Consider the following 13,430-nt stretch of genomic DNA (forward strand, 5'->3'; position numbering starts at 1 on the left):
ATAAGTAGTGGAGCAATCATCGCAAAGAGTTTCACATCTCTACACTGCGCTATGCTCATTTTCATGTCTCTCAGTGTTTCGTGACAGAAAATATGAACACTATGTATACTATGTTGAATCTCAGGTATTCTGCATCATGTGCCTTCTCCCAAAAACGATTGATAAGGGAGGTTTCCTTGACCATGTGACATATGCATGACTTATGTTCAAGTATACAGACCTTAATGGGTCTGTATTTGCACAGAGAGGGGTTTGGTGATTATCCTTACAGTTGTTCCTCTATGGTCCCAGCAACTTGTGACTATAAGTAGTGGAACAGTCATCTCAAAGAGCTTCACATCCTGTTGCCACCTAGCAGAATAACTAAATATGTGGGGATCATTCAAAAGGGGTGGGGGATGCTGCCACTATAAGTAGTGGAGCAATCATCCCAAAGAGTTTCACATCTCTACACTGCGCTATGCTCATTTTCATGTCTCTCAGTGTTTCATGGCAGAAAATGCGAACACTCTAGTGTAGGTGTATTTACACATCTATTTTCACTTCCTGAATGCTCCGCTCCCCTTCTGCCTACCATATTTATTTATTTTTTATTGACATCCTCAGCCATGCCTTGAGACCTGAGAGACAATGCAGTGTAATGGTTGTCTGAATAAGACAGGAAGAGATTCAGGACTTTGAATCATTGCTCTGTCATACTATCGAGTGACTTTGGTCCAGCCATAAGTCTTAGTGGGTCAGACCAGCTAATTCAGCATCCAGTTTCTAATGTTGCCCATTTCCAGATGGGCCTTGGAAATCTCCCAGAATTCTAACTGATTTCCAGGCTACAGAGATCAGTTCCCTTGGAGAAAATGGCTGCTTTGGAGGGTGAACTGTATGGCATTGTATCCTCCTGATGTTCCATTCCTGCCCAAACCCCACAATCCCCAGGTTCCACTCCCAAATCTCCTGTTATGTATTGGTACTGGAATGTTCCTGGTTGTGTTACCAGAGACTTTGCTGAGCTTGAGGCTCCAGAACAATAGTCTTCTGGACTCTGGGAGATGGCCGGTCAGGAGTCAACGGGTCAGTGCTTGTACCTATAGTTAAGAGTCATTGGGTTTTGGGTTGGGCCATTTGCATGCATTTAAGCTGTTGGCCCTGGGGCCTTTGCAATGCTGTAATCATTAATAATGAGCTGTGATCACTCTATTATGAGCCTCCTCATGCATCGAACCCAGTATTTTATATCTCCATTGATTTCCCAATCCAGAGTTGGCACCCCCATCAGTTTCCCATAGGGTTGCCAGCCTCCAGGTGGAGCTTGGAGCTCTCCTGCTTTCACAACTAGCTAACAGAGATTACACATTATGTCAACAAATCTGAAAAACACAACAGTGGCTACGAGATTGGAAAAGATCAGTTTATATTCCAATCCCAAAGAAGGATAATGCCAAGGAATGTTCAAACTGTCGCACCACTGCACTCATTTCACATGCCAGCAAGGTCATGTTAAAGATCCTACAAGCTAGGCTTCAGCAGTATGTCAATCGGGAACTACCAGAAGTCCAAGCTGGGTTTTGGAGAGGTAGAGGAACTAGAGATCAAATTGCCAACATTCGCTGGATTATGGAAAAAGCACGGGAGTATCAGAAAAAAATCTATTTCTGTTTCACTGACTGCGCTAAAGCATTTGATTGTGTGGATCACAACAAACTGTGGCAAGTCCTTAAAGAGATGGGAGTACCAGACCACCTCATGTGTCTCCTGAGAAACCTGTAAAAGGGTCAAGAAGCAATTGTCAGAATGGGATATGGAACAACTGATTGGTTTAGAATAGGAAAAGTAGTTCGAAAAGGATATATATTGTCACCCTGATTATTTAATTTATATGCAGAGTACATCATGTGGACTGCTGGCCTGGATGAAGCACAAACCGGAATTAAGATTGCCGGGGAAAGCATCAACAACCACAGATATGCAGATGACACCACTCTAATGGCAGAAAGTGAGGAGGACCTAAAGAACCTCTCGTTGAGGGTGAAAGAGAAGAGCACAAAAGTAGGCTTGAAACTCAACATCAAAAAAACTATGATCATGGCATCTGGCCCCATCACACCTTGGCAAATAGAAGTGGAAGATATGGAAGTAGTGACAGACTTCACATTTCTGCGGTCCAAGATGGTGACTGTAGCCATGAAATTAAAAGATGTTTGCTCCTTGGAAGAACAGCTATGGCGAACCTGGGCAGTATAATAAAAAGTAGAGACATCACCCTGCCAACAAAAGTCTGTATAGTCAAAGCGATGGTATTCCCAATAGTAATGTATGGCTGTGAGAGCTGGACCATAAGGAAGGCCAAGCACAGAAGAATAGATGCTTTTGAGCTGTGAGAAGAATCTTGAGAGTCCCTTGGACTGCAAGAAGATCAAATCAGTCAGTCCTAAGGGAAATCCACCCTGACTGTTCCCTGGAAGGTCATATGCTGAAGCTGAAGCTCAAATACTTTGGCCACCAAATGAGAAGGGAGCACTCCCTGGAGAAGATCCTGATGCTGGGAAAGACAGAAGGCAAAATAAGAAGGGGACAGCAAAAGATGAGATGGCTGGACAGCATTACTGATGTAACAAACATGAATTTGAGCAGACTCGGAGGATGGTGGAAGAAAGGAGGGCCTGGCATGACTTGGTCCATGGGGTCACAAAGAGTCAGACTTGACTGTGCGACTGAACAACAACAACAGAGATCAGCTCAACTGGAGACAATGGCTGCTTTAAAGGGTGGACTCTATGGCACTGTACCCTGCTGAGGCTCCTCCCCTCCCCTCCCCAAACCCCACCCTCTCCTGGATCCACCCCCAAAGTCTCCAGGTATTTTCCATTACAGACCTGACCACCCTAGTTCCCCACAGTGTCTGCTTTTCCATCACTATCTTTCAGTTAAACATGGATTAAATGAGGTCTGTGATGATGACTGTGTAGCTGCTCTGAACATTTTTGGAGAATGATATATACAACCAATTTTTTCCCCTTTTCATGCTGGAGAATATTTAATCTGATAATAGGTCTGCTGGTGCTTATAACAGAACAACAGTTATAGGACAAGTATGTAATGGGTAACATTTTCTTCGAAAAAATACTGATTTGGTTATAGATTATGATTTCCTTTGGGCCCCGGTTTTGGAATTCTTTGTGAATGTTTCCCTTTTGCCTGATAGAATGAATTGTAGGCTATTTCTTAATTCTTAATACCTAGCATATTATGTATTGTTTTTGTAAATTGTTTGTTATATGCATCCAATGATCTAAATTGTATGCTAGATTTATATTTCTATTATTTATTTTCCTTATGCTCCTTTTGTATTGGATTAGATTCAATAAAATAAAATATTTAATAATAATAATAATAATAATAATAATAATAATAATAATAATAATAATAATAATAATAATAATAATAATAATAATAATAATAATAATAATAATAATAATAATAAAACAACAAACAACTCAGCCAGATTTAGAGAATGTTCAAAAGTGGCCTAGATGCCCACAAAAGATCATTTAGGAACAAAATGACACTGATTTATTGGGGACCATAAGCAGAGAAAAGGGATTGTCCACAGTAAACACTGACACTGAGAGAGTATGGATTGCATTAGACCAATAATTGTGCAGAACCAATGACTTGGCCAGATATAGAAGTGTGCCTAGGATTACCAAAACCATTTTCAGAAATTCCTAGAGATTTGGGGGTGATGCCTGGGGAGACCAGAGTTTGATGGGAGGGAGCTCAGTATAGTTCCCTGCCCCACCCCCACCCCCAGAGTCCTATCAACAAGCTGTCATTTCCTTCAGGAGATCAGTTGTAATTTGAAGAGAACTCCAGCCTCCCTGTTTGAAACTTGTAACACCATAAGTGCATGTGATCCGGTATCTTGGATTTGTCCTTGTAGATTGGTAGGGCTACTAGGTTCCCAGCATTCAAACCCTGGGATTCGGGTTGCCAATCCCCAGGTGGGGGCAGGGGATCCCCTGGTTTGGAGGCCCTCCCCCTGCTTCAAGGCCATCAGAAAGCAGCGGGGAAGGGAAATGTCTGCTGAGCACTCCATTATTCCCTATGCAGACTGATTATCATAGGGCATAATGGATAATTTATCTGTGGGAATCTGAGGCTCCGGGAGGGGCTGTTTTTTGAGGCAGAGGCACCACATTTTCAGCATAGCATCCAGTGCCTCTCTCCAAAATACCCTCCAAGTTTCAAAAGGATTGGACCAGGGGGTCCAATTCTATGTGCCCCATCCTTCATTATTCCCAGTGGAGGGAAGGCATTTAAAAAGGTGTGCGGTCTCTTTAAATGTGATGGCCAGAACTCCCTTTGGAGTTCAGTTATGCTTGTCAAAACCTTGCTACAGGATCCACCCCCAAAATCCCCAGATATTTCTTGAATTGGACTTGGCAGCCCTACTTGTGATTCCACGAGCAGGGCCTGATGGTGTGGCGTGCAGCTATCACACTGAACAGCAGTAACTAGCGGCAGCACTTCCACACATGACAAGGAATGGTACCACGTGTTATCCATGAACGCGTGGCTTAGAAGAGATGGTCTATCCCTCATGCTTAAAAAAGAAGTGGAATTTATCTTTATGCTAAATGCAAAATGTAGCTGCGATGTTCCTGCCAGATTCTTGCTGCCTTTCTCGAATGTACATGTGCTGTAGTTTCTGCAAACAGGGACGCATGGGAGAAGGCATTCCAGACCTGGGCTACCTACCTGACAACTCTGTAATTTCATCCAGCTGCTGTGAAGCCCTGAACCCCAAATGTGGCAGCTCTACAGCTCCTGGCAGACCTCTTGAAGTGATTTTTCCTCACATGCCAGAGGGGAAGGCCTCTGACCTGCCTCCCTCGGCCACACGTCATTTGCTTCTGCACTGAATGGTTCAAGGTGACTCTGGGTGGCTCTTGCTACCAAGAGAAGCAGCAACAACATTGTAAATGAGTGCTGGCACATTCCTGTGATACCTCTATTGAAACAACTTGCTTGGTAGGTTATTTTTCTGACTTCCTCCCAAGGGGAAGTCCCTGAAGGAGGTTTGCTGGCCTTCCTGGCAACGGTTTGGAGACAATCTGGCTTCACCTAGGAGAGGCCATTTCCTAGCCGTCTGGAGCTCCATCAGCCTGAGAATTAGGGAGGGGTGAGAGGCAAATCCACACCCTGTCGTCTTCTCCCTTTGGAGGTGAGTTGGGACTTGGCCCTCACAGTGTTTTCCTTACCAGGTGTTGAGGACAGAGCTTTAAGTTGGGCCTGGTGACCACTACAACTTCCAAGTCTCCAGATAAATGTCACCAAAGTAAGCACAGTTGCTACCTGAATTGAGCCCTGACTGGATCACAGTAGCTAAGGCAACTGAGGCACTTGCAGCCATGACAGTTTTTTAAAAGAGCATTTTGTGCTGTGGCTGGACTCCTTCCCTTTCTGACAAGCCATTCCATAGAAAACATAAAATTGTGCTTCATTTTCTAAAGAAGTCACTTAAACAGACCTTGTGGTAATTGGCTTACAGTCTAGGCTAGGCTCCTCTGAACCCCTGAAGCATATGAAAAACTGATGAAAATTTTGGGGTTGGAAGGTTAGGAATATTCCTAGTTAGTAGCAATCATCACAGTTTAAATAGGAATATTTTAAATGAGATTAGTCATTCAGGAAATTTATCCTCTTTTTTGCTTTTCAAAATATGGCAACCCAAGTCAAGCACTATGCTCCCAAACTCACCTATACGTCAAGACAATGTCCACACTCCCTTCCTGTGATCAAAGAAGAATTGGATTTATACCTGCCCTTCACTTGGAGTCTCAGACTGGCTTACAATCTCCTTCCCTTCCTCTCCCCACAAGAGACACCCTGTGAGGTAAGTGGGGCTGAGAGAGGTCTGAGATAACTGCTCTTGAGAGAACAGCTCTGAGAGAACTGTGGCTTGTCCAAGGTCATCCAGCAGCTGCTTGTGAAGGAGTGGGGAATTAAACCTGTTTCTCCCACATTAAAGTCCGTGCTCTTAACCACTGTACTAAACTGGCTCATCAGCAAGGGGGGATAATTGGAAATGCTGTTTTCTAAATGTTGATCACAGAATGGGAGCATATGCCTAGAGATGCCATATGTATGAGCTGGTGACTTCGGGGTAGGGGGGTGCTCACGGATGCCCACTCTCCCTCTCCATACAAAGGGATCAGGAGTACAAGGCTTTAGTGCCTCTCTTAGGGTATTTCAAAAGCAGAAAAAGACAATTCTGTTCTGCTTTGGCAAATCAGCCCAATGTGTGGTCCCCTCCTCTACTTTTAGGACGATTTGTTTGGTTAATTTTTTTTTTTTTGCATGTGATTTTATGATGTTTTTCAACTTTTCTGCAACTGTTGAAAAATGGTTTAGAAATCTAGAGAAACAATTTCAGCAGGAGGGGCTGCTCATAGTCTGCTCCCCCCTATCAAAGTGATGAAGGACTTTTGTTTAGGGGACGCATCCTGTCTTCCAAAAAGCTCTGCCAGTTCTATGGTGGCCTTTGCGTTTTTTCAGCGGCGAGTACATTTTTTCCACCTCAGACAAATGTGGATCTGTTGTAAGTGCTGACTCAAAGAACTGGATTTGATGAGTGTTGTTTTTTCGCTCCTCATGCGTGGGTAGGGAGCTCTGGGGACAGTCGCTATAAGGTCACTTTAATGCTGTGGAATGACCAGTGTTTTTGTAATATCTATTTCCCAATACATGAGCTGAGCAGGGCAGTGGGGAAGCAGGCAAGGCCCCCAGACAATGCTAATCTTTAAAGCAGCATCAGCTGACCACAGAGCAAACAGCCATTCCGTCGATCTCCCAGCCAGGTGCAGAAATTCAGACTTTGGCCATCTTTGCTGGCTGCATTCCTGCTGCATGAGCTACATACATCGGCCAGTAGCCATCATCTATCAATGCTCATTTAAGCAAGTGGTTTTCAGCCTTCTAGGCCCGTTAAAGAAACATCTTTAGCCATTTGTTATTTCATCTTTCGCACAGCCCTAGTCAAGTGATCAGGGATGTTTTAAATAGCTGGTTTCTGTGACTTGCATGTATTATGAAAATCAGGTAGATCTGCATATATTAAATTCATTTGTACGTGCTATTCAAGACTCAGGAGGCCTGGCACTGAATCCTTTCTTTCCCCATCTCTGCAGATGAGGTAGCAAAAGTGTGTTTGGAACCCTTTCATTTTGCAGGGAAAGAATCACATGATGGGAAGGGCTGAGGCTTAAAGCACTTGCACTGTCAGCAGAAAGTCAACCCCAAGCATCTTCAGTTAATAGGCCAAACTTGCTTAATGTAAGAGCCACATAGAATAAATGTCAGATGTCTGAGAGCCTTAAGACACGAATGTCAGATTTTTGAGAGCAGGCAGGAAGGTAAATAGATGGGGGAGAGAGGTGAAAAGAAAGCAACTTTAAATGCATTCTCCAAGCCACTGGCTGGCTTGGCTTGGAGAAGTGATTTAAAGAGACAAATACCTTTTCCAAGGTGGACAACCGGGCAGGCTTCAAGAGCCACACAATATGTGTGAAAGAGCCGCATGTGGCTCCCCAGCCACAGTTTGTTCACCTCTGTAATAGGCTCAGACGGTAGGTGATGTGGAAGACCCTGACCTGGGACTCTGGAGACCTGCTGCCAAGTACAGTAGAAACCAGTGATACAGATACAGACTGTATCACTGGTTTCTGCCTGACCATGTATGAAGCAGCTTTATGTGTTTACGTGACAGAAGCCCCCTTTCCCATACCCCCTAAAATCCCCTGCATATAGAAGGCTAGCCTCTCAGGGAAAAGAAGTCCAAGCTAGTCTTGTCCCTGGCATGTTAGTTTTCTATCTGAAAGGGCTTTTTTTGGTCTGAAAATACATTCAGCCATGTAAAATCCTCACCTGTAGTCTTGCAGCGGTGCAACCCAGGTAAAGGTTAAATGTCATTTGTAAGACCCAGGCCTGAGTTCAGTGGCACTTACCACTCCTGATCAAGAGCAAGGGCCTTGACAAAGCTTTCCTTTATGGAAAAATGGCAGCTTCAGGGGCATGAAGGTTTTACCTTGACTTCCAAATAGGCAGGCAGTTTGAGGGAAAACAGGGAAGTGGGATATCCCTGGTTCAGATCTGATCGCTTGCAGTGAACTCCCTGCTACTTGGCACCAAGCCACCAGCTTCAGCTGTGGGGGTGGTTGGTGGAATGCATTATCAACTCACAGCTGACTTATGGCAGCCCTGCTGGGTTTTCATTGACTGTAACTAAGCAGGAACCATAGGGGCTGTGTCTCCTCCCAGACCTGTCAGATACACCCTCCCCTGGATTCTCTCTCCTATTGTTTATGCTTTGCTAATTCAATTAGCATCTTGCAGCCTCTTCAGAAAAAAATTATCCTAGATACAGGCAAGGGACTTTCAGACAAGAACATAAGAGAAGCCATGTTGGATCAGGCCAATGGCCCATCCGACCTAACATTCTGTGTCACACAGTGGCCAAAACCCCAGATGCCATCATGAGGTCCACCAGTGGGGCCAGGACACTAGAAGCCCCCCCACTATGTCCCCCCCAAGCACCAAGAATACAGAGCATCACCGCCCCAGACAGAGTTCCATCGATACGCTGCGGCTAATAGCCACTGATGGACCCTCTGCTCCATGTTTATCCAATCCCCTCTTGAAGCTGTCTATAAGAAATCTTTGCAGAGACAACTTGCCCACCTCTGTGGGCATTCCTTTGCGGTCTCCCATCCATTTACAAACCAAGGGCAACCTTGCTTAGCTTCTGAAATCTGATGAGATTGGGCTAGTCTGGGCTACCCAGGTTAGGGCTACCTTAAGCTACTCATCAGCAATACGAAAATAATGGTACTGGCCTGCCTTACAAGGTCGTTGGAAGGACTGCTGAGCAGGGCTGGGCCGAGACTGTCTAGCACCCTAGGCAAGACTAACTTTCAGTGCTCCCCCGGCACTGATAACATCATGGAGTCTCATGGAGGGGATGCCTAGTTTGGTGCTCCCAGAAGGCTGGCGCCCTAGACGATCGCCTAATTTGCCTAGTGGCAGGGCTGGCCCTGCTGCTGAGATTATGTTTGGAGCAATTCAAGAGTTAAACCTGCAAGCCTTGGCACGTCTATTTGGAAGCATGGGGCCTTGTAGACCTCGGCATTGACATCAGAGTTAATATACCTAAAACTGGTCCGTAAAGCTTATTATCCATGCAAAATTACGACTGTCCACGTCAGCAATCGCTTTCCCCCTTTTCTGCTCTTCGGGGAGAGAATGGAGGGTACAAGATTCCACCAGCAACTCGTGAGCCCAATCTCTTTTTTTTTTTTGCTTCTCATTTTCGTTTCGCTCTCCTTCCTTTTCTTTTGGAGCTGCTGGTGAAGGGGGAAGCCGGGAGGCTGGCTGGGCTTCAGCTAAGGCGAGGACAACAGCCTAAGAGGAGATCCCGGGAGGGGAGCGGAGGAAGTCTTTGCTCAAGAGCGGGGGGGGGGGGGGAGAAAAATATATAAAAGGGGGAGGGGAGGGGACGGGCAAGGAAGAAAGGCGTGTCTCTGGGAGAGTTGCAGGCGAAGCAAGCGTCAGGCTGAGCAGTTTCTTGCTGGCTCGGGCGCTCGCCTGTCTTCCTTCTTCCGTCGCCTTCCCATGGAGCGGATCGCCTGGCGGGGGCTTCTTCCTCTGTGCCTATAGCCGGGACTCGCCTGCCGCCGTCGCACGTTCTTTTCCTCGCTCGCTGCTGCAGCTTACCGGGCCGCCATGGGAGACGTGATCTCCGCACACCTGGACGAGGGCCGCCGCCAATTCATCGCAGGTAAGGCGGAGATGCTAGGCGACGCGCGCGGGGGGGGGATTTGGGGTCGCGGGCGAGGAGTTTCGCTTCTGCGCGGGGAGGGGCTTTTACACACACACCCCCTTGGACGACGCCTCTTTTCTGCACTCCCCAAAATATGCAAGGTTAAGGGAGAGGCACACGTCGTCTGGGGGGCTGGAAAACGCTATAGGATCACTTCTTTAAAAAAAAAAATCAGTGGAAGGGCAAGCCCATCTCCTTGCTGGCTTGTTCCAAGTTTTATGACAATAGACCTTAAGAACTACCCCCCCCAAAAAAAACCCAGTCCAAAAATGACATTAAGAACTCCTCATTCCAGTTGAGCGTTCCTTAAATTTTTGCAAATGGAGTTTTACAGTCTACATTTTAAAAAGTGTATGTTTGTAACAAAAATATGCAGCAAAGCGAATGAACAACAACAACAAAAAGACCTTAAGGACCCCCCCCCCCCCACAAAAAAAAAATCCACGTTGCAACGTCAACGTTTTTTGGGATAGAATCGGCCACGCCCTTTTCTTGCCTCTGGAAAGTTGGGAGGGGGGACGGGAAAGGTGTTCCTTGCTTGAGAGGCAAGTCTCTGCAAAGATTTCTTGTCCTGACGGCGGGGGGGGGGGGAGGGGCCTTTCCAGGTTTGTGGCTGCGGAGCCCAGGGGAGGGGGTCGCCCTCGTTTGATGCGTGAAGAGTCAGGGCGGCTCTTCTCCCGACCCCTACTCCAAATGTATTTTGGTTAATGCACATTTAATTGGTAATTTTTTCATTCATTTATCTAGCAACCTTTTCCTGCTTATTTCCTAAGGTGGTCTTGGTTAGTTGGAGGCTGAGGCGAGTCTAAGCACAATTTAAGCACTGAGGCAGGCTGAAATCCAGCAGGTGAAGATTTTCCCCAGGATGGTTAAATAATGGGAGGGTGGCTTGTCGGATGTGTGTCTCGTAAAGCTTTGTTGGGAGACCGCTGTGCTGCAAGGCCAGGCGAGTGAGCGGAGATTATCTGCTCTTCTGGACGTTGATCTTAAACCGAGGGAGTGGCAGAGGCTCTGACTTGAGTAATATGGAACATCAGAAGGGGTGTCACATGGTGTCAGAAGTGGTCATAAATCAATTAAGCGTTTGAGGTGCTGCTGGAGACTGTTTGCTAACTTGGCAGTTGGCCTGATTGATTTGCAGCGCAGTTTACTTTCAAGATGCCGGGAATTAGAGCTTAAAGTCCACAGCTCAAACACTTCCAAAGTAGGCTTTAGCGACAAACTAGAAAGGGAAGGTGCTGTGCAAACACAAAACAAGGGTGCTGTGATTTGGCCTTTCAGATCGTGATGCTCCAGCTTTGGGTTTTCTTAGGACGAAACAAAGAAAACTTAACGTTTTAGTGTCAGACTTGTGACTTCAGAGATGGCTACTTTTAGCCAGGCTTAATCTGTGCTGAACTTGATTCTAGAATGGTGTCTGTGGAGTTAGGTCTGGGTGGGGTGGTTTAAGTAATGAGAAATGTTTCTGAGTATGTGCAGAGTAGAGAGATCATGCATGGGAGAAAGATCGAATCTGGCATGGGCATTTTTGCCAGTTTAAGGAAAATGACGGGCTGGGCAAGGCCTTTGGTGGGGAGCTGTGTGGCTTGGGCTAGGCCCAGGGGTGGGGAACAGTGGCTCTCCAGATGTTTTTGCCTACAACTCCCATCAGCCCCAGCCAGCATGACCAATGGCTGGGGCTGATGGGAGTTGTAGGCAAAAAACATCTGGAGAGCCACCGTTCCCCACCCCTGGGAGGATTTACTGTTCCTCATTTGGCATGTCGGATCTCTCTTGCCAAGGATCTCTTTCTGACCTTGTGGGAACAGGATATATGGCTCCTTGTTGGAAGGGAATTCCCCTGTTTACCCCCGTAAGTGGGCTGCATTCTAGCCAAGATCCTGTCTTCTGTACAATTTGCTCTCTTGCCCCAGGAGGTATCGGCCTGATTATAGACTAGAAATTGGGGGGGAAGACAATGCTAATTGCTGCCTGTAGATACTTGATTGACCCTAATAAGGGAGAGAAGGAGGAGAGGTCAGTAGGCAGAGAGGGGGCAAGTCTGCTGTGTCTGGCTCTTCTCTGCCTCCCCCACCCCCCATAATTGACAAGGCCAGGCCCTGCCAATTCTCAGACTTGACCTCTTGCTGTCTTTGCAAGTTTGATTCACATTTGCTCATCTTTTGGCTTAGGGAGGAATGTTATTCCTATTCTTTTTTTTGGTAGACTGTTAAAAAACCTCTGCTTTTTCTCTTGCTTTGTGGTCTTCAAGACTTCTAACAAGAATCCAAGGCAGCAGTTGAGAATGATCAGATAATTAAAAGCAATGAAACGAAACAGAAGCTCAGTAGTGTTGCAGGTTTTTGCTTAGTGGGGCAGACCTGAAAGCTCTCTGGAGGAGAACTGCTTGGGCTCAATGCTGAAATGCCAGTAGAGAAGGCGGAAAGCAAACTTCCAGGGAGAGGCAGTTCCACAGTCTTGATTCCACTTCAGGGAAAGCCTGGTCCCACATCACCTCCTTTTGCCCTTCAGATGCCAAGGGCACAGGGCCTCCCAAGAAGAGCTTAAGGTAGATGGGAGTCATCAGTCTGGGGTGAGATAGTAAAAATCCTTAGGGGCTCACCAATGTGGTCTTTATCTCTACTGCAGACACGTACATGAGCAGGAAGGAAATTGGTAGTCATCCCTGTAGCTAGGGGGGAGGGGGCCCTTTAAATCATGCAGGAGGCTGGTGACTGCTCTTGCCGCCCCTCCCTCATGATTTGGACCCCACCAATCAGTTGATTTGCGGACCCTTTAAATGGCATGGGGAGGGGCAGCGGCTGCTCCTGGGTGCCCCTCCCATATGAATTTAAATTGTGCAGAAGGGAGAGGGGCAGTCTGGGAGTGAGGGGCCCCCCAAAACTGTCAGGGGACCAGGCCCCGTGGGCCCCTGGTTAGCTACGGGCCTGCTGGCAGTTATTGTAAAGTGAAGGCTGCTGGTTCTAAACTGGGAAGGGGGATACAGAAAGGTGCTACTAAAATGTGGAAGTGTTCTTTTGGTGGGATCAGCTAGCAAGATGAATACACAAAATTGTGGAAATAATCTCAGGTGGAGAGAGGGGGCTCAAATCAGGTGTGAGCATCATTGGGTGGAGTCCAGAATACTTCAGTTTATTTGCGTTTCGTACCCTCTGCCCTGTTGGCTTTTAGTTCCTTGAGACGTTTCTAAAAGCACATTCATATCCAGGAACAACCTTCAACACGAAGAGCCCTGCAAGCTCTTGGAGGATTGGCTACATCAGGGGTGTGTGGCCTAATATACAAAGGAGCTCCTGTTAAAATACCTCTGTGGTGCTTAACTTGCTGACCTACATCTGTGGTGCTTAACTTGCTGACCCTGAGGGCTTCTTTGGGCTACAAAAAAAGCCCTGAACTGATTTCATCAGGGCTTTACTCCCCACAGACCGTGCACAGGTTTCCAGCTGTGCAGGAGCAGTCCTGTTCCACCACTGGTGTCCCTGAGACCTTTCCAGGAAAGCAGTCTGCTATTGAAAAGGTCATCCATTCATTACTCGTGCATGATCAAGTGGAATGG

At 46.6% G+C, this 13,430-nt stretch overlaps 1 protein-coding gene across 1 annotated transcript in view; it reads left to right on the plus strand.

Moving 5' to 3' along the window:
* The first annotated feature begins 9,558 nt into the window (after positions 1-9,558).
* The window catches only part of NIBAN2 (niban apoptosis regulator 2), a 117,897-nt gene continuing 114,025 nt past the window's right edge, over positions 9,559-13,430 (plus strand). Inside the window, exon 1 of the mRNA XM_060250732.1 lies at positions 9,559-9,832. Within this exon, the coding sequence (XP_060106715.1) occupies positions 9,778-9,832 (55 nt within the window). The 5' untranslated portion in view covers positions 9,559-9,777. The remainder of the gene's footprint in view (positions 9,833-13,430) is intronic.

This window comes from Heteronotia binoei, chromosome 12, assembly GCF_032191835.1.
Source record: "Heteronotia binoei isolate CCM8104 ecotype False Entrance Well chromosome 12, APGP_CSIRO_Hbin_v1, whole genome shotgun sequence".
In the NCBI taxonomy this organism is placed as follows: Eukaryota; Metazoa; Chordata; class Lepidosauria; order Squamata; family Gekkonidae; genus Heteronotia; species Heteronotia binoei.